Source organism: Epinephelus lanceolatus, chromosome 23 (genome assembly GCF_041903045.1).
Source record: "Epinephelus lanceolatus isolate andai-2023 chromosome 23, ASM4190304v1, whole genome shotgun sequence".
NCBI lineage: Eukaryota > Metazoa > Chordata > Actinopteri > Perciformes > Serranidae > Epinephelus > Epinephelus lanceolatus.
Genome location: NC_135756.1, coordinates 27743385 through 27763642, shown reverse-complemented (window position 1 = coordinate 27763642; position 20258 = coordinate 27743385). Strand labels below are relative to the sequence as shown.

Below are 20258 nucleotides of genomic sequence, written 5' to 3'. Positions count from 1 at the left end.
GAGATGGTGTGCAGAGCAGATCCTTTAGTAACACAAGTCCTCCAAACATCACCTGTTGTGCTCTGCTGCACCCTAGTGGCTCTAGAGAAACCCTGCAGTGGGGTTGAGTCTGTTAAATGCTGTGACTTGTGTTAAAATACAAAGAGATGCGAGTAAAACAAAACTTTGCTTCACCTTCAATCTGTCACAGTTCGAAAAGCACAGGTGTAAAAAACGAAATTAATGATGGCTGAATTCCATTTAGCTGCTGTAACTGTGCTCTTTCTGACATGACAAGTCAAATTGTCTGCTGTTGAAACGACCTATTATATACACAATTTATGGAGGCTTATGTATGCCAACGTGACGAAACAAAGATCCTGTAAGTCATTTTAATAACACTGCCTCAAGATAATGACTTAATGTCTCAAAACAATGAAACACTTCTTCAAAAATAATGAATTATTCATCTCTTCTATAATGATTTAGTATGGCAGCATAATAAAAGATATAATAATGAGAAAGGCTTCACAAAAATAAAAACGTTGTGTCTAATAATAATGATAAACTTTCTCAGAATGACTTTGTATTGATTCTCATTATTTTTGAAATATCAAATCAATCATTAAAGTTGATACCAAGTTATTGTGAGATACTGACTCATTATTTTGTGATATCAAGTCATTATTTTGTTATACCAAGTCACTGTTAGACACCAAGTCATTATTTTGTGACACCTAGTCATTATTCTGTAATACCAGGTCAGTTTAAGACACTGAATGTGATACCAAGTCATTATTTTGAGATACCAAGTCATTATTTTGTGACACCAAGTCATTATTTTGAGATACCAAGTCATTATTTTGGGACACCAAGTCATTATTTTGAGATACCAAGTCATTATTTTGTGATACCAAGTCATTATATTGTAATACCAAGTCATTATATTGTGATACCAAGTCATTATTTTGTGATACCAAGACATTATATTGTAATACCAAGTCATTATATTGTGATACCAAGTCATTATTTTGTGATACCAATACATTATATTGTGATACCAAGACATTATATTGATACCAAGTCATTATTTTGTGACACCAAGTCATTATTTTGAGACACCAAGTCATTATTTTGAGACACCAAGTCATTATTTTGTGATACCAAGTCATTATATTGTGATACCAAGTCATTATTTTGTGATACCAAGACATTATATTGTGATACCAAGACATTATATTGATACCAAGTCATTATTTTGTGTTACCAAGTCATTATTTAGAAAGACAAAAGTAATTATTATAAGACACCAAGTCCTTATTTTGTGATACCAAGTTATTATTTTGAGGCACTAAGTCGTTATTTTGAGATACAGGATTATTTGTTTTGTCATCACACTGGTAGAAAAGGGCTTCCATAACCAACATCCACATCATAACCAGAAGAGATATCAGAAAGCCTTCGCCTGTAGGCATTTATTAAATATCAAAACATGTTCAAATACAAATGACTAGTGACATTATTTATCACAAACATGACAACATATTGTTTTGGCTTTTATTAAAAAGTCACAATACTAGAAAGTGGCTAAATAAAATACTGGCAGACATTTACAGGCTTAAAGTCGCAGGTTTCAGCAGTAGTCTCAGTGCATTGTGGTCTCAAAGCTGTTCATGAAACCCTGAGAAAGAGTCATGGCACACAGGCGGCAGTTTAAAAAACCTTCACAGATTATTAACAGATAATCAATCAGCACCGTTAAAGCCAGAAACAATTACATATATTAAAAAATCCAGTGTGCAAATTACAAAAAGAGACTGACTGGACTGAGATGTGTGGTCCAGTCAGAGACACGAGAGAGCAAGAGGTGAAAACATCTGTCCTGACACACTAAAGGTAGAGAAAATACTGTGCGTTCCTTATTCTGTGCAAGGGGTTAAAAACTCTGCAATATTGTGTACTTTGTCAGTTTTTGTTTTGTTGCTTGTTTGTGCCCTTTATCCTCAGTGCACTGACCTGTGTGACCCCAACATGATTGTGACATTCAGGGCTAAATGGCACATGTAGAATTTAGTTTAATTATCTGTTGATTTTGAGAGGATCCAGTGTGTTTTAAGTTTTATATCATATCTAAGGTACACAGTATTCATAACTCAAGTGTGGCCTGAGGGTGCACTTTACAACTACAACAAAATTCAAAGTGTCCACAGATAACATGCCTTGCGTTGTTAACTGTTAGTAGTTTGTGACTTTAGTGCAGGAAGCGACAGACACCATAAAGCATCGACAGCTACATTTTAGACATTCAAAGCTAATTCTTAAGTTCATCTTGAACAGCTTCAGTGATTGTTAGGATGTCATTTAAAGGTCCAGTGTGTAGGATTAAGGAGGATCTATTGGCAGAAAAGGGAATATAATATTCACAACTATGTTTTCATTAGTGTACAATCACCTGAAAATAAGAGCACATCACATCTACATAGTCTTCTTCCACAGAGTTAGTCATGTTGCACCTCCACGTTTCTACAGTAGCCCAGAGCGGACAAACCAAACACTGGCTCTACAGAGGGCCTTTTGTGTTTTTATGTCACATGAAGGCCACTGTAGCGAGTATTCGGAAGGGTATTCAGCTGGTTGCAATCTGCGATCTCACCACTAGATGTCACTGAATCCTACATACTGCTCCTTTAAGTGTAAAATAAAAGTGGCGTTCAGGGGAAAAAAAGTTAGTCTTGTACAAATGCTTTTAAAAATTCTGGTCCACCTTTAGAGTGTCAGTGATATAATCCCTCTTGATGTCATTTGTGCTGCATTTCAACTGAGAATGTCTTTCAATCAGCTGATCTGGGGTCATGTCCCAGCACCAGTTTTAACGGACAGTATTCCTCCGGATCAAAAATGCATCACAGGGATCTCCTAGTCTCTGGTTCAGACCCCGACTGTATGTTTAATCTGCCTTTATAGACAGAGATGGTGAGGGCGACTAAAGGAGCAGAGGTGTGTGTTCTCCAGCCACCTCTGTCTTCTTGGTGAGCTGCTTTGCTCGGGCCAAGAGGCGGCTGGGCAGCGAGGGGAAATGGTGGCTTGGGTCGAGGACGTTGGTCTCGCGGCGCTCGCGTTCCTGCAGCCACATGAGGTACGGGCTCGGTGGGAAGAACGGGCGGGAGCGCTCACGGTACAGCTGCAGGACGATGCCGCAGACGCCGAGCACCACCCACACCGTGATCATGGCGTAGTCTGACGGAAGGGGAGGAAGAGACAAAAAGACAAGATGTGTTAAGATCAAACCCAAACATTTGATAGCGTCAGTGAGAGACTTCAGTTGTGAACTCACCAATGGTTTGGAAGGGCACGTCAGTGAACACTGCACTGTAGTTGTTGTTGAGGAAGCGTTTGAGGATGTTCAGTGTGATGAAGGACAGGCTGGTGTAAATGTAGGCGTTGACAGCCAGAACTACAGCATAAGCCCCGACGACGCCACATGTGACGATGTTTCCCTGAAAGAAACATAAAAAACATCAGACTTAGTCAAGTTAAATAAGAAAAACATTGTTTTTTATTCTTTCTTTTTTATTTCCAATGAGGTGTTTAGTTTGCTGGAAAGCATCTTTGCTTAAGCTCAACAAAAAACTCTAATAATGGTCATTTGCAGGCAAATACTTCAACATAAGACTGCGCTGACAATAACTTTCCCATTACAACAAATGTAACAGTTGTAACAGTATTTACAGTAGTACGTACAAGGAGTGGTGGGAAGAGGGGCCAAGTTTGAATGTTGCATTTACAAACGTAACCAACAATTCCTGCATCATATACCTTTAAAGGAAAAGTGGATGTGGTGTATATCTGACCACCTTGTGATTGCGATTGTGTTACGTCATGTTATTTCTTCTGTGAAAAAGAGTCTTTCAAGTTTCATCTGCCTATAGGTTCAAGGTACTGTTGAAATTTTTTCACAATTACTTGTGCCCCTTTTTGTTCCCACTTTGGTAAAGGTACGATCAGCAATCCTAATCGAATACATTTTTTTCAAGTGTCACGTTAGTTGTCTGTCCTCTGTGTGTGTGCTAACACTAAATCTGGTGTTCATACACAACCCTGTCTCTGTAAATGTGAAACAAAGTGACTCGGACAAAGCCACACGACACTATGCTGGCCACCATGACAGTAATAAAATGTAAGTAACATCGGAGATTTTACCAGAGCTTCTGGTTAGACAGAAGGGGCATATTGGTTTGGGTGTTGAGTTCACATATCAACAATCTTTCTCCATAATCACTGATTCCATCTTTAAGTCACCATATGTAGAATCTTTATGTGATTATACCATATTCCAAATCATTCAGTGTGCTGCCAATCACAGTGTCATTCTTCATTCTACCACTAGATGACGCCAAAGTGAAGATCTTGAATCCTACACACACTGGAGTGAGTGGGTTGACATGGTAAATCTGTTACCTCTCTGGGCCAACGCACAAAGATGAGCGGAACCATGAGCATGATGCAGCAGAACGTCACCCAGAAAACCACATCTGAGCGTCTGAACACATCAAGGTCACCTGAACAAAGACACACAGATATATATAAGGAACACACTCAGTATATATTATATAGAACAGTGTTTAAAGCGACAGGTCACCTCAAAGTCAAAAATACATATTCTATCCTTTAACCTGTAGCACTATTTAGCAATCTTGATTATTTTGGTGTGAGCTGCTGTATCACTGTGCAGAAGGAAGTGTGCATCTACTCATGGAAGAGAGGCTCGAGCTTCTGACAGCACAAGATGTAAACATTAATGGTGTCTGCTTTGACTAAGCTGTAACATTAGCTAGCTCACTGGTGCTAGGTGAGCTAGCAGGACATGTACGCTTCTTCTGCGCGGTGCTACAGTTGGCAGGTGTACTTTGGCAGAAAGAAAATAGATCCTACATGAAACTGCTCACAACAAGGTCTGTGGATTATCTTGAGTAACCGGGTCATCTAGAAACAATCTAGACTGAAAACGAATGTATTGTGTAAAAATTTTTATTTTTTATTTTGCCTTTTTAAGAGCCACTGACATCATACCCACAAAAAAAAAAAACACAAAACAAGGTTGACTCGGGTCATGTTAGGTGACCAGACAGCATCTGTTACCTACCGAGAGGAGTGAAGAGGACGGTGGAGGCGACAAGGAAGCCAAGCATCAATCCAACCACGACAATGCAGGCCATGACTGAGCCGAAACGCCACCAGCTCATCACCAGGAGGACCCCGCCCACCACGCCGATCACTGCTGACACCGCCAGACAGACTGCAGAGAGAGACAGACACACACATCAGTCCAAAGGATTCCTACTCCAGGATGAAATGTAGCCTGGAGCTTTTTTTTCAGTTTGAACAAACAGAAAGCCTTGCAAATGATACAAGTGGAAAAAAACTCACTGTCATAGTCCAGGTCTGTCGTCCTTTTCATCAGCACGAAGAAGAAAAACGCTGCAAAGCTAAATCCCATGCAAAACATCTCTGCATGACAAGAGACAGAAAGGGAGAACACAGAGGAACAGAGAGAGTAAATAAAACACAGTGACACACCACAGGCTTTTATTCAGAGAACCAGGACAGACATGTCAGTCTGATCACTCTTCACAAAAATCCTCGTGAAAATTCAGCTGCTGGAGGAGGATGAAATAACATGCTCCAGAATAAACACCCTGCATCATATCATCTGGCTCGTTTGCATCTATCAGGAGCTACTGATCGCGGTGGCAGATCACAGTCATGGGTTCACTTTGGAACAAATACATTTCTGCATCACATGCCAGGGAGGCCACATGAGAGACGCCACACCCGATGAACTGAGTTTTACTTGCAACCAAAAACTACATGGGATTAAGTGAAAGTATCCACACCTCTTCGTCGTGCTGTTTCAGCACCACACCAGACCTTTGCTTCCCGAGTCATTTTTCTGTTCCTGTGAGGAAGTTCCAGACTCACAAACATAACTTCTGACCTCACTAATCTATCCTGCTGACCCTACAGTGAACTGTGTCTGGAAAAGTTCAGGAGAGACATAACTTTTAGTTTCAATCACAACAGAGGGTTGCTGAGCAGGCGCCCCATGTACAGAGGCTCGGTCCTCACTGCAGCAGCCTGGGTTTGATTCAGGCTTGCGGCCCTATGCTGCATGTCATTCCCCCTATCTCTCTCCCCCCTTCATGCTTAGCTGTCCTGTCCACTAAAGGCAAAAAGCCTGAAAAAATAATCTTAAGTAAAGTAAAGTAAAAATCAGTGTTTCTCCAACACTGTTTAGCACAGCAGGGTCTGGAGCCAAGCTGCTGCTACCGTTTTCTTAGCTTGTTTCTCTGATAACTGAAGATCCAGACATCTGATTGCTAAAATCCTTCAACCAGTTACAACATATAGTTAAAAATAACCAAGATCTAAAAAGTGTATTGTGTAAATTTGGCTTAAAACTGGATGAAAAGTCCATTTATGACAGCTTCTGGCAGATAACCACAACCCTGACACAGAAGGTAAAGGTATACGATACCACTGACAGGCGACAGTGACCAAATGACACCGACTGTGTCTTTAATTGAAATAACAGATTTCTCTGGGTCTGAAAATTGTTGGAAATGTTTGAGATAATGTTGGTACACAGCTCAACAAAATATGTAACATTAGTCTGATCAGTTTTAGACATTTTAATGGGGAAATGTTACATATTATATTTTTAAGCATAAGGCGCTGGATTCTTGGACTTCAAATGACCTCTGAGTAAATCACATTCATAGATTCCACTACTGCTTCTGTATTGTTGGATAAAAAAATAACTATATCACAAATAAAGTAAAGCTAACATCACCACAATTTTAATTCACTCTGGTTAAGCATAATAATGAGATCTTCGTCACATAAAGGGATGTCAAACTACTCACCACATTTGAAGAACCGATGCCCAAAGAAGCAGACGAACAGGCCTGCCAAGCCAGCAATGGTGAAGAAAACCTTTGTAGATACTTTTCCTGAAAAATAAATAACAATATGAATCATTTAATGTGTTCAAAGCAGAGTAGCTAAAGGTCAAACCTTCTCTCCTAGCATTCCCTGCCTCTGCAATACGTTTTCTGCTAGTTCTGTATTTATCTGGAGCCCACACTGCCGACAACCTACCTAACTCAACTCGCCTTTTTTGGGAGATTTCTTGCTGTTCTTAACTTGAAGATTTGAATAATACAATATGATTTATCAATCAATTTGTTAAATGAATTCTTCACCCTCGAAATAATCATTTGTATATAAATAACTCATCCCATGTTAAGTTAAATTCATAAAGAAAAGTTCATTTATCTCACGTGCCTTCATGGTGAACAAAGAATACAAAAACTGAGAGCATTTTTGTTTAGTGCATGATGAAAGCAAAGAAATGAATAAACCCAACTAATGCAATGAACCCGTAACAGGTCTGGAGAATAACACGTTCAGTATCTGGCCCACACAGGAGCTCACCGAGGGTTTGACAGCCGTCCAAAGTGGAAGCAAAGCTGCAGGCGTAGGTGTGGACGGGGACGTAGGAGGCAGAGGTGTTCAACACCGGGTCTCTGACGATGACTGAGTAGATGACGCCCTGACCGGGGATTGAGTTGAACATTGCCATGGTCTTCTCTGAAGATGACAGTGTCATGACCTGCAGGGAGACAGGAGATGAAGACTTAGCAAGCAGCACACAAGCTGTTGTATTTCTGTTATTTGTCATTACCACCTTAAACGTGTTTTCTCATGTAGCATCTAAACATGGAACATAAGCACTTAAAAAAAAGTAAATGACTGGGTTCTTGGTGCCCCACCCGTTTGCCATTCTCCATCATGCCCCGAATGTCGGCCACAGCCTGAATGCCACTGAACAGGCTGCGCTCCGATAGGTCATTCTCAGGCAGGAAGTACTGATAGATGTCGTACTGCAGCCGCCAACGCGTGTTGGTGTCTGTTGATTTGTCGCAGGCTGGTGGAGCTTCTCCCCTGATGGAGAGCAAGGACAGTCAGGACAAATCAAACTACCTATCTGTTAGATTCAGTTAGAATAATAATTTGTCTGAGACTCTTCTCTAGTGTGATTTACAGTAAATGAAAGTCTTAGTGCCTTTGAGATACTCAATGAGATAACAACAGTCCTGGCTTTGGTAACCAAGTGTCTCTACTGTGCATGGAAACTTCATCTAAAGATATTCAAGGTTAAATGTCATTTAACCCACACACTGAATAGAGTCAGAAAGGTGAGACAGAACACGCATAAGAAGAGTGAGAGACTGAAAGTGCTGAGAGTGAGAGAGTAAGTGTGAAGACACTCAAACCGAAACTTGACATAATCGGATAATGTTCGTGTCATTCTTTGTAACTCTGTGGTTTATCGGTGCCCTATGTGAGCTGCCATTGTGGACTGAATGTGTGAATGCTGACAACCAGAGACTTAGCGCTGACAGAGCGGAGGTACACACCTGCTTCATGCATGCATCTGTTAAGAGTTGGACCAAAATAGTATTTATTTCTTTTTTTTAATAAACGTGTTTACAGCCTAGTACAAACATTTGGTTTTGATTCCATAGCTAATTTCAACATTCATAATTCTTTTAATAACTTACCCGTTTACAGTTTATTAAGGCTTAAGGTTAGAGGCTTCGAAAAGTGGCAACACAAGATCTTCTGATGTAACTAATGGGTCTACCCAATTTATTTAGTCATAGCCCAGTTGTTATTAACAAACATCTGTATCTGCAGTCTATAAGTTACACAGAAATTTGTTTTGTTCACTCACAAAACGACCCTGCACATGAGACTTATATCTTGTTATCTGCAGGGACAGATGAGCAGACAGAATATGACACCAATTACAGTGATTGTCATCGTCGCTCGAACGTTTCCATGGCAACGAGTAAAACAGTTGCCCTCACAGACTTAACGTGATGACGATGAACTCGTCACAAAATGTACAACTGAAGTCTGCATGGCTCAGTCCTCAAGTCCAGAGGGTGGACATTTAGATGCAGTCACAGTCACTTCTGGCTACAGAGAACCAAGACTGCGACAGATGAAATGCCAAACTCGAGGCTCGAGACACACACCTGTACTAACGGGGGAGTCTAGCAGCAACCTGGCAGCCACATTTATTACAGTTATTCATAAAGAAAGAAGGATCTTGATTAATGACAGACAATTGAAGCGTCATTCACAAACCTCAACTGAAGCCTCAAATAGTAAAAAAAAAAAAGACATTCAGTACAGCCTTAGCTTGTTGAAAGGGCGGAAGTTTAACACAACACTGATGTAAACAGCCTTAACAGTGGGCGCGGCTGCAGACTTGATCAAGAGTTTTGAATTTGGAATTATAGACTGAGCTGCAAACAAGGTCAATTATTACTGTGATTTTTTTTAAGATATCTACTTTAATCCATTTATATTTGTGTCCTCAAAAAGTTGAAAGTGTCTCTGCACACAGGGGTCACCCAATAATCACAGGGTGGGCAGCTCAATCCCAAGATTATATGATATAATAATAGAGCGATAATAATATAAATGCAGCCATTCAACTAAATACCATCAGGTGCATTGAAGGAAAACACATTTTCACAACAACTTTTTGAAGGTATCTTCTCTGAGCATGCTTAATTTTGTCACTTTTTCAGTGTAAATACATATGACTGTTACATTTTGTATGGACTGTGCAAGTGTAACACAGCTCAGGTTTGGAAATCAGAAAGCATGACAGGTGTGGTCATCATGTGGAATCCTTATCTGATGTAATAACACATGACACCAGTCAGACAAGTCAAAGTCCAGTTTTAACTGAAATTAACTGACTGGCAACCAAAGACAATCAACGAAGTCACTAGTATTTGTCCAAACCAATGTTGGAAATGAGCTGAAAATGTAATTTGCCACATTTTATGCATGCAGTTTGGTATTTGGTATAAATCGTCGTATTCTGGCACAACATCCCTGAAGCTATTTCTTCCCAAACCACAACAGTAACTGTGATAAAGAACTGAAAACTGCGAGCAGAAAGCTTTTCTTCCTCAAAAGTATTAACCACTCAGATAAAACCTGACTAGAGTTTTCTAAACAGAGGAGTCTGTGCTGCCACAGACTGGCAGGTAATGACACAACAGGAAATGATTTAACAAGTGAACGAGTCCTCTGTTTCTCTGCCCCGAGACGGCTTTGTGAGACATAACAGACATTCTTGAGAAAATGAAGCGAGTACTACCAGCCACAGCGGAGGAGGAGGAGGTTGTGTGTGTATGTGTGTGTGACAGGGAGAGCACAAGGGCATCTCCAAACAAATAAACAGCGAGGCAGTTTGATTACTGGTTCTGGCAGATGCGATGTGAGCACTGAGTTGCTGCTGCCTACAGTTAAACAGGCTGAACAGGAAGTTGAGCAAGCAAAACTAATCAGTCTAATGTGTTACCTCTCATATCCTAAGTTTGCTGGTCCAAAACTGATCGTGGTCTCGTAGAGGTTGTAGTGGATATAGACGTTTGGGTCAATGTCCAGGTTGGACTCCATGTTACAAGCTCCAGGGACCGGATCTAAAAGAGGACAGATTTATTTATTAGGAGCTGTATCGACATGTTCAGCCAAGAGAAGACAAAAAACACTCCCCTGCGGGTTTAATGGCACCCTGCCATGTCAGGATGACTGGCGACTGGCTGTGAGGGTGTTTTAACACCCTTGAAAGGCATATGAGAAACCACACACAATCAACGCCTGTGCTCACTCATCGTCAGCATGAGCTTCCTCAAGACGAAATCACGTTCAGATGAGTGTTTTTTTAGCCTGTGGCGCAAGTTACTATGCAGAAACAGTTTTAATTAACAGAAGCTGCAACTTCCCTGTTTCTGACTTCTCATGCAACATTCAGGCCGAGGCAAATCAGAAGAGAAGAAAACGGACATGTCTTTTAATGGCCTTATGTAATCACACAGAAGAGAGTTTAAGAAGAAGTACCGATGCTGGAGAACGGCAGGATGACCCCGGTGCCCGACACATTGTCACCATCAGGAGAAGACAGGAACAAGGAGAGGGACGCTTGGCCCGGCTGGAGAGCCGACAGGATGCCCGAGTCCACTGCTGTCAGAGAGAGACCCAGGCCTGGCATCTAAACCAAACACAAACAACATTTTGTCAGTGGAAAATACACAAGAAAATAAACATAAACATAAAAATGGTACAATCAAAATCACTTAAACCCCTTTTACGCCACCAGTGTCCTCGGGTGACATTACTGTCCTTTAGAGGCTGTAGTGGGATCAGTTTTGAGTTTAAAGATGTCATGAAGGCGGCTAAAAAACACCCCAAAGGAAGGGCTAAATTTTGAAAGGAAAAACTGTAATGGCCATTTTCATAGAGGTCCCTTGACCTCTCACCTAAAGATATCTGAATGAAAATGGGTTTTTTGAGTACCCATGAGTTTCCCCTTTACAGACATGCCCACTTAATGCTTGTCCTATGCGTTTTTGGGCAAAAACCATGCCGTTTTTCAAATGCAGTACAAAGGTAATATTTTCATTTCTTGTAGTTGAATATTTCTCAAACCCAAACACAATGCTTTTTACAGATTTATGACTTAACAAAATTGACACACTGTCCTGAGCTGATCTCATATAAAGCCTCAGGTTCTCAGCTTTCAAATGATGTATACCACTTTGGTGTGGCATCCACTGTTGACCTGCTATCTCCCCATAAGCATCCCCTGCCCCCCCTCCCTAAAAAAAGACAAAAATGGGTCCACAATAGAGAGGGGTAAAGCAGAGGCTAGCATGGCAACATGGCCTCAGTGACAATGCTAATATGCAGACCTGTAGCAGCCGGTGTAATGTTTCCCATGTTCACCATCTTAGTTTGGCAGTCTAGCATGCTAACAGCTAGTGCTAATTAGCGCTAAACTGAAAGTACAGCTGAGGTCGAAGGAAATGTCACAGGAACGGACAAATTGAGGAATCGCCAAAGATAATACAATTCATCCTGAGGGGGACATGGATGTCTCTGACAAATTTCACCACAATGTATCCAACAGTAGCCACAAATGTGAAGCTCATGGTGGCACTAGAGGAGAAGTCAAGGGATCAGTAGGCTGCTTCTTCCTTTCAGGACCATAAATATCTGTACAAAACTTCACAGCAATCGAGGCAAAAGTGGATGAGATATTCAGTCTGGACAAAAATGGCGAGACAATCTTCTGCCAACCAGTGATTACACAAAATATTTTCTCTTCTGAAAACATCACAACACTCTTGGTCCTTTGTTCCATGAATTATTGTGTTATTAACACATTAAGACAGTAACATTTCCATGGCTGAGCTTATGATAAGGATCATGAGACTGTGGTGACCAAAAGTCAACAAAATGCTTGTGACTGTGTTTGGAAAGTGTCCTTAACTCAAGACTCACTTTCTATAATACTTGGAAACCTTCTTTGGAACAAACTGCATTAGCTGCTAATAAACTCAATGAAACTGGATTAATTCTTTTCAAGTGAGGAGTTCAAATTAGGCCAGAGGTTCACAGATTGCTCACAGATCAGTCCGGTGATGTTGAATATTTTTCATCAACAAATCCAATGAAAAGCCGACACCAACAATGAATGTATCAACTAACAAGTATATCTTAATATCTTCATGTCGTAATATCTTATTCCTCTGTGCCATAGAGCTCCATTATTGTCCAAAAACGTATCCTTTTCTGACACTGGGTGAGAGGTGGGGTACACCCTGGACAGGTCACTATACTATCACAGGGCTGACACATAGAGATAATCATTCATGCCTACGGCCAATTTAGAGTCACCAATCAACCTAACCTGCTTGTCTTTGGACTGTGGGAGGAAGCTGGAGTACCTGGAGAAAACCCATACTGACACAGGGAGAGCTGACATACAGAGGGGCTTCCCTACCCCAGGGTTTGAACCCCTCACCCCACGCACAAACCAGGAACCTTCTGGCTGCAAGTCGACAATGTTAACCACTGCACCACCTTGGATATAATATTTAGCAATTCAACCAAATTTGTTTCTGTGTTGACAGCAGAATGAGTCAATCATTGAAGTGCGTGACAGTCCACCACATCCTGAACTGGTAAACTCACAGTTCACATGAAATAGTTGGCCGGCAACAATAGGATGTGTGTCACAAAATGGAAAAAATGACAATGGTACTTCACAGAGATCTAAATGCAAAAAAAAAAAAAAAAACCAAACATGTATCACCACTAGTTTTACAAACCCTAATGAAGACCAAGAGGGTTTTACCTTTGGTGCTATATGTCCTATTTTTGTTCACATTATAGAGGCAGACTTTGGTTTTGTTGTAAGTGTTGCACATCTGTCAGGGTATCAACATATCTGTATTTTCTTTACCATGGAAATATTTTACTAACGTGAACACTTATGGCTTGTACATACTTTAGGGACTGAACGTCTGCAGAGGTCACACGGATGTGAACGTGCACGGGGCTCTTTTCACTGTACAACTGACGGCCGGCTTCGGATCCAGGCAGTAAACGGGGCGGCTGGGAGGTGAGCTTACTGTCCTTCTATTGCCAGCGCCCAGTGAAAGTAAAACTAAGAAGATGCTGCTGGGTCCGGAGTGACAGTCTGTGGAATATGATATCTAACTAAAAAAACTAACTTCACAGTGGTGAGTGCAGGTGGCTCGACAGCAGTGTTTTGGACTGGACTGGAGTGTGAAGCGCGAGACTGGAGCATAATGCGCAGTCAGCGTGCTTTCTATGCTTACAGTCCACATGGTCACAAAAAGCGGGCTGCATGCAAACGTCTGCACAGGGGTCCTTCGCAGACATGGGTGGACGACACCTATGTCACATAGACGTAGGCTGTGAAGTGGCCCATAGACAGACATAGGGCTGTGTTTTCGCAAGAATCTGTCAGATCTGTCATACTGTGACAGACAGCAAAGGGCAAGGTTTCGGGGAGTAAACCATGTATTTAGCCAAATATTTTTCTGTGAGCAAATGTTGTATTACTGTGGCATGAGGAGAGCTGGCTGCATCGAAGCGCTGTGCCCACATTGTATAACTCTCAGTCCAACTGCTCATACAATGACTCCATTGTACGACACTCGTCTTGTTGTTGTCAGACAGTGCTGGAGTGGGCAGAGAAACTCCATTCGATGTGGTTTTTACTGGATTTATCTAATACGCTACAGTGTTAGAGCAACTTCAAACCACTATAATCACAAGTGTGTAAAGGATTTTGCAGCTTAATGTGACTTCTCATTAATCACCAACAGTATTCACACACAACAGTGATTCAGCCAAGCATACTGTGTGTTCACTTCATAAAAGCATTGCCAGCTTTCATATGCTGAAGTTTATGTGGTAGAGAAGGCGAAATGGACGATCAGCATGTGCAGCAATAACCACACTAGCTGATAAAACAGGTAACGACAAACATAAAAAAAGGATCTTGTGGTTTATGACTTGCAGTGAGTGAGTGATTAGAATAAAGAGAAAAGGAAATGAGTGAGGAAGATAACAATATAAAGGAAAGTGTGTTGTGTGTGTGCATGTTCACTCTTCATTAAACTTTCTGTTTGAAAACACACTTCCTGTTTTCTCTGTGAATTTCCTTTCCCAAAAAATAAAGCCAAACTACATTAGTCTCTCCGCTCATCTGTGCAGCGTGGACCCAAACCGAGCCATCCCCTGAGACTTCTGGGACCGACGCCAGAAGGTTTCCCCCCTAGGGCCGCCCTGTCTGCTGCTCATGACCAGTGGACTGTACATCAGCTGACTGCTACTTCTCCCAGTGGGTCAGACGACCTCTCGCTCACAAAGCCTCATTCATTAACTGCGGGGAGAAGTAACTGCTTGCTCATACACTGCGAAGCAAACCTTTAATTTTACACTTTAGTTGACATTTTTACTGTAACCACAAAGAGGACGACTTGATTGAGGATGCGGAGAAACTCGGCAAAATGATTAGGCACTTGATTTGCTTATTTTACAGCACTGAGCTTTCATCCTGCGAATGGCCTCTACTGCCTCTATTCCATATATCTTCAGATGCCACTTTTAGTGTCATGCTCAGTTATCTGTACCATGAAGAACACGTCAGCAAGACCAGCGGTGGCAAATGCAAAGCTACAGGTAACAAGACTGGAAACAATGAGCTGCACATCAGCTGACTGATACCATGATTCTCATCACATTTTAACCATTTTTTTTCTGCCAACTTTCAGGTTCATTGCTACAGTCCATTAAGCAGAGTGCAAAATTAACTTAACAATTAACATTTGGGCAGCCAAATGGCGAGCAAATGTTCAAATTTTACCAGCCATTGCCTTTGGCTGGTGAGTTAAGCAAATCCACCGGGATTAGGCTACTGGATAGGGTTAATTTTGCAACCCGACCTAAAAATAAATAAATATTTACCTACAGCAACTCAGAAATCTGGGGAGAAACATGCAACCATTCATCTTAAAGATGAAGAGAATATGTCCTGTACATTGACTGTAAGAAATAATGGCCATAGCTACCATGTCGTTCATTGGTTTATGGAGTTTGGCATTTTTCGGCTGTCAATATTTTAGAATTTTGGAGCCATATTAGAATGTGACTGCAATAGTCAAAGCTGAAGAAAAGTGTACGTCAGCGCTTTCTCACCCTGGTGTAGGAGAGAGTGGCATTGCGGTGCTGCGTGTGGAACTGCAGAGTAATGAAGGCGACCTCCGCGGGGATCCTGGACACCACTGCCTGCACCGTCTCATTCTGGGAGAGGCTCACGTTCTGGAACGTTCCCGGAAGGAAAACCACCCGGTCTGTGACGGAGAAGGAAAAGTCTGATTGATCACATGATTTTATTGCAATAGATTGATTGTAGTGTGCTGCTTATAAACTGATCTGCCACAGTGTCCCCATATACCCTGAGCCAGACAGGCTCAGGTAAGATAAGATACAGTGTGCTCTGTATAAAAGTTGTGATTTTTTGACCACAAATATTACAAGGTGAGATAACAAGTATTTAATGCTATAAAATTATTGGGATAGTCAAGTAATTAGTTCTGTCTTTTCCTCCAAGTTCACAAGAGCACGATCACATCACTACTCAGCTTATGGATGTACATAAATTTAAACACATAAAGTTTGTTTTCTTGTTTCAGTCAATGTAAGTTGAGGTGGAGAACAACAACCACTGACTGTGGTGGACACCAGGCAACGTAGAGTAAACTGTAAACAGCCTGACATCAGAGACAGCAGCTTCTACAATTGGTGCTAAGCCAAGTAGGTGACCTAAAACCAGGTCAGCAGCACATCAAGGAGGGATCTCCCAGAAAAGGCTGAATGAAGAAGTACACTCTGTGTTGAGCAATGATGAGCTACTATACTGAAACACTGAAGCATGCTACCATTTGTTTGAGTGCTTGAAAGAAATCACCGCAGTATAAACTTCCTCAACCTCCATTTTGCTGTGGGCTACAATTATTTTACCTGATTTATCTTTAAAAGCTACTAGAGTAACAGGAAACATGTCAGCTGACTATTTCTTGTTAGCTAAAAGTCAAAATCACTAAATACAAATTACAAAACAACTGTAAGATTCAATTTAAATGATCAAATGAAAGTTATTTCTCAACTTTTATCTGAAAACCTGCGCACATTATCCTCTGATCATGGGTTTATGCCACTGCTTTTTTTTCTCTATGCAAATAAAACAGTAATAATTGATCAACTATGGATGCATTAACTCTTAAGTGACCATTAACTATCTGCCTGAGTGGAATGTGCAGAAAAGCACTGAATCTTGATGTGCTGTGTGATACCATGACCACTTCAGATGATCACACTGCAACAGCAACGAGGTTAGATCTGAGAAGCATGTGTCGTTTGACCAATACATTAAAAAAAAACAAAAAACTATGGCAAGCAGTTCTGCAGTAGGTATTTAACTGACAATGTCGTTCTAAATCATCTGTCCAAAGTAAACATTACAGTTCACCGAAGCAACTTAAACAGAACTCTGGAACATGTAGTCCTCAGCCCTACCTGCACTGCTAGTCTTCAACTCAATGTGTGACTGTGAGAGTGAACTTTATCTGATTGATTTTAGTGAGCCTCAAAATTTGAGGAAGTGTCTGCTGATAGCTGCTTCTAATGTTGCTCGTCCCTACTTGCAATGTGCACAGCACTTGCATAACATGACCTACAACCTTTTTGAAATAGCTGGAACCCAATTTTACATGTGCCACTGCCTGTAACCATCGACTTCTATCAGATTCACACTTCATTAGTACTTAATTTAAGTACTTGTCTGAAGACTTAAACAAAAACATTTTCAGCAATATAATACTGAGCGCTACATGGCTTGAATCACATGCATGCATGGTCTTATGGTATTTGTATGCTTGTTGCCACTTGTTTGTCTCTCATACAAAATGGAAGAATGTCAAGTATGAAAACTAAAGCTGTGTAGATTTGTTGCAGGTCACACGTGCTGCCTTATCCATACTGACTGTTTGCAGGTCAGACTCCAGCTCAGGAGTGACCTGCTGCCTTGATTTTTTTTGACACGTGAGCCAAAGGGACAGAGTGAGACAGAGAGGGCTTGTGTGATGTAGAAACCATACTCCAGGATATATACCTGACTTTATTTTACAGTTGTTCTGATACCGATACTGGTATCAGAAATGCCTCTGAAACTGCCTTTCCTAGACTGAGTATGTGAGTCTATGCACAGATCTGACACCACATGATTTCATTAATTTTGAAGCAGTTTCACATCTGAATAAAACAGCAGTTTTCCCAGAAATCAATTCTTCTTCACTGTTTTAAAACAGTACCCTGCACAGCGCGTTTTAGAGCAGCAAAGAACAATAGATTAAATGTTAGCTGTCAGCAAAATGTCAGCAATGTGGCAACATTTTACACCAAAAAGCCCCACCATTAAAGAGGCAATGTGTACAGTTTGCAAGGGTTTAGTTTTGAGGGGTGGCACTGGTCACCACCATCATGTTTTATAAAAGAGTTATGAGTCATGCCATACAACAATAAAGGCAATATTTCACATCCAGACAGGGTCAGTAGTGTACAGCTGTTAATTTTATTTAAATGCAACGGCATCAGATCGGTACCTGGTATCAGCTGACACTCATGTTCAGGTATTGGAATTGGTATCAGGAAGGAAAATAGCATCTAAATGTCTCTCGTGTACTTTATAATAAAAATGTATGTTCCTTTACTATAAATAAAAATATTAAATATGAGATATTCTACTGTATAATGTGCACCGCGAACACCCTAAAGATTCCACTCAGATCTGACTACTTTGCTCATTTTACTCATTCTTTCAACTGTTGAGGTTTTTCTCATAACTTCATGCCTTATTCAAAGCTAGTCATATTACATTTCTTTCTTGAATGGTTGTATTTGGTGCTTTTAGGAGCTGCTAAAAATATTTCTTTAGTTCCAACGGAGAGTTTGGTGTCCCACAAGGGGCTAAATGCTATTTCAGAGGCTTTTCCACCCTGACAAAATGAAAAAGTAGAAACACTGAATACTTAATCAAATTCGAAATAATTTAATATGGACATAATTCACTTGTTACTTGAGCCCTGAAGCTGCAATCTGTGACTTCCACAAGTTGTCAAACTACAACAGAGATGGCAAAGTGTCAAGTCATCTTATTTCATCTCAACTTGTTACTGCTGTGTACTTATCCAGTATAGAGTTTATTTACCTGTCAGAGTAAATACTGTGACTGTGCTTGTTTTCACTACCCTTTTTTCTCACAACACCCACCATTTGTTTGGATTCAAAGGTCTCAAAAGTTTGACAGTGTTAGATGAACTCTGAGTTTTCTTTTTTACTTTAAGCAGATAAATCACATCTGTTTTCACATGCTGAATTTTGCCAACATCTCATGGGGTGCCACTGTTGTTATACTGTAATACATGTCAGTAGGATACTGTCTGACTGTGATTCCAAAGCTGTGATATTCAGCTAACATCCCTATATGAATATTAAGAGGATATTGAAAACAGTTTTTGTTAGCATTGCTCTGTGATGACCACAAATCCTTACATTATCCTTTAAACATGTAAAACAGAAAGCCTTTTCTCAAACCCCATACATAACTGAATTAAGTCCACTATAAGAGGTTTGAGGGGTTGAGATATATTAACTGTACTAAATAAACATTGGACCCAGAATCTGTTTGTGAGAAAATATGATATTAACAGCTAGCTAACGTTAGCTAAAACCACCAACAGTAACAAGTTAAGCCTGGTGACACTCCTGTGATTTACATTCAGTATTAAAAAGCCACAAAGCGGCCTTTTAACTGTTCTGCACGGTTAGCTAATATATAACCCCATACCTATCGAGTTAAAGATTGAGACAGATAAATAACGTCGCTGAAAACGCAAGTAAAGATAACTGCTGTCTCTGGTACGATAACTCACTTTCCTCTTGAGCTTGAACTTCACAACCCAGGAGAAGCAGCAGCAGCAGCAGCAGCAGGAGGAGGAGCGGGCACCAAATCCAACGACGCATTTCCCTCGGCTTCAACACACTTCTGTATGCTGGTCACTAAAAATCATTGGTAACCTCGCATTCTCCTGTGTTTGGGTAGTAGGAGTCCCTGCAAACGAAAAAGCGACATGCTTGTTTGGACATAGAGACTCGGCAGGACAGCCCTCTCCTGCCGCTCTGACGGCTGAACGATGCCTCCGCGAGAATCTCGCCCTAGATCCCGCGATAGCTCCTCCTCCCTCTCCAGCCAGAGATGAATAGCTAATGAGCAAAAACATGTGATGGATAATAGACATTTCTAGGAGCCTCTTACTTGATTTAGATCATTTTTTTATGTCTAGTCATAACTGGTGGGTTGTCTTATATGATAACATTACATCACCAAGGGCAAGCTCAAATAAAACTTGATAAAGGCTTCAAAATGATGTTTGTGGATATTGGAAATAATAGTGGCAGAGAGGGAGCTCTTTGCAGTGGTGATCCTAGACTCTATGGGGCAAAGAAGCCCATACAGTAGGTGGAAGCACCACCACTAGAGGGTTTTGTGGGGGGCAGCAGTGGTACACTGTACAGCAACTTTATGAGACATTCAAGTGGGTTTATAGTTGCTATTGCTATTTGTGGAGCCATCAGGAACCCATTTTACACACCTTTTTATGTGCACCAAAATTGTTTAAAAGTAGTTAAAAAGGTTACTGTTCTTGATTAGTTACAGTTAAATAAATATTCTGCTGTTACTGATATACAAACCA

General features: G+C 40.8%; 1 protein-coding gene across 1 annotated transcript; it reads right to left on the bottom strand.

The window, feature by feature from the left end:
• Positions 1-1427: 1427 nt before the first annotated feature.
• tm7sf3 (transmembrane 7 superfamily member 3) lies at positions 1428-19715 on the bottom strand. Its single transcript, XM_033614150.2, has 12 exons — positions 19437-19715; positions 15643-15797; positions 10969-11119; positions 10430-10550; positions 7812-7983; positions 7474-7651; positions 6903-6989; positions 5407-5487; positions 5123-5275; positions 4438-4538; positions 3314-3476; positions 1428-3216 (listed from the first exon to the last, which is right to left on the bottom strand). Exons 1-12 carry the CDS (start codon positions 19525-19527, stop codon positions 2963-2965), a joined length of 1707 nt encoding a protein of 568 aa, XP_033470041.2. The 5' UTR covers positions 19528-19715; the 3' UTR covers positions 1428-2962.
• Positions 19716-20258: the final 543 nt, after the last annotated feature.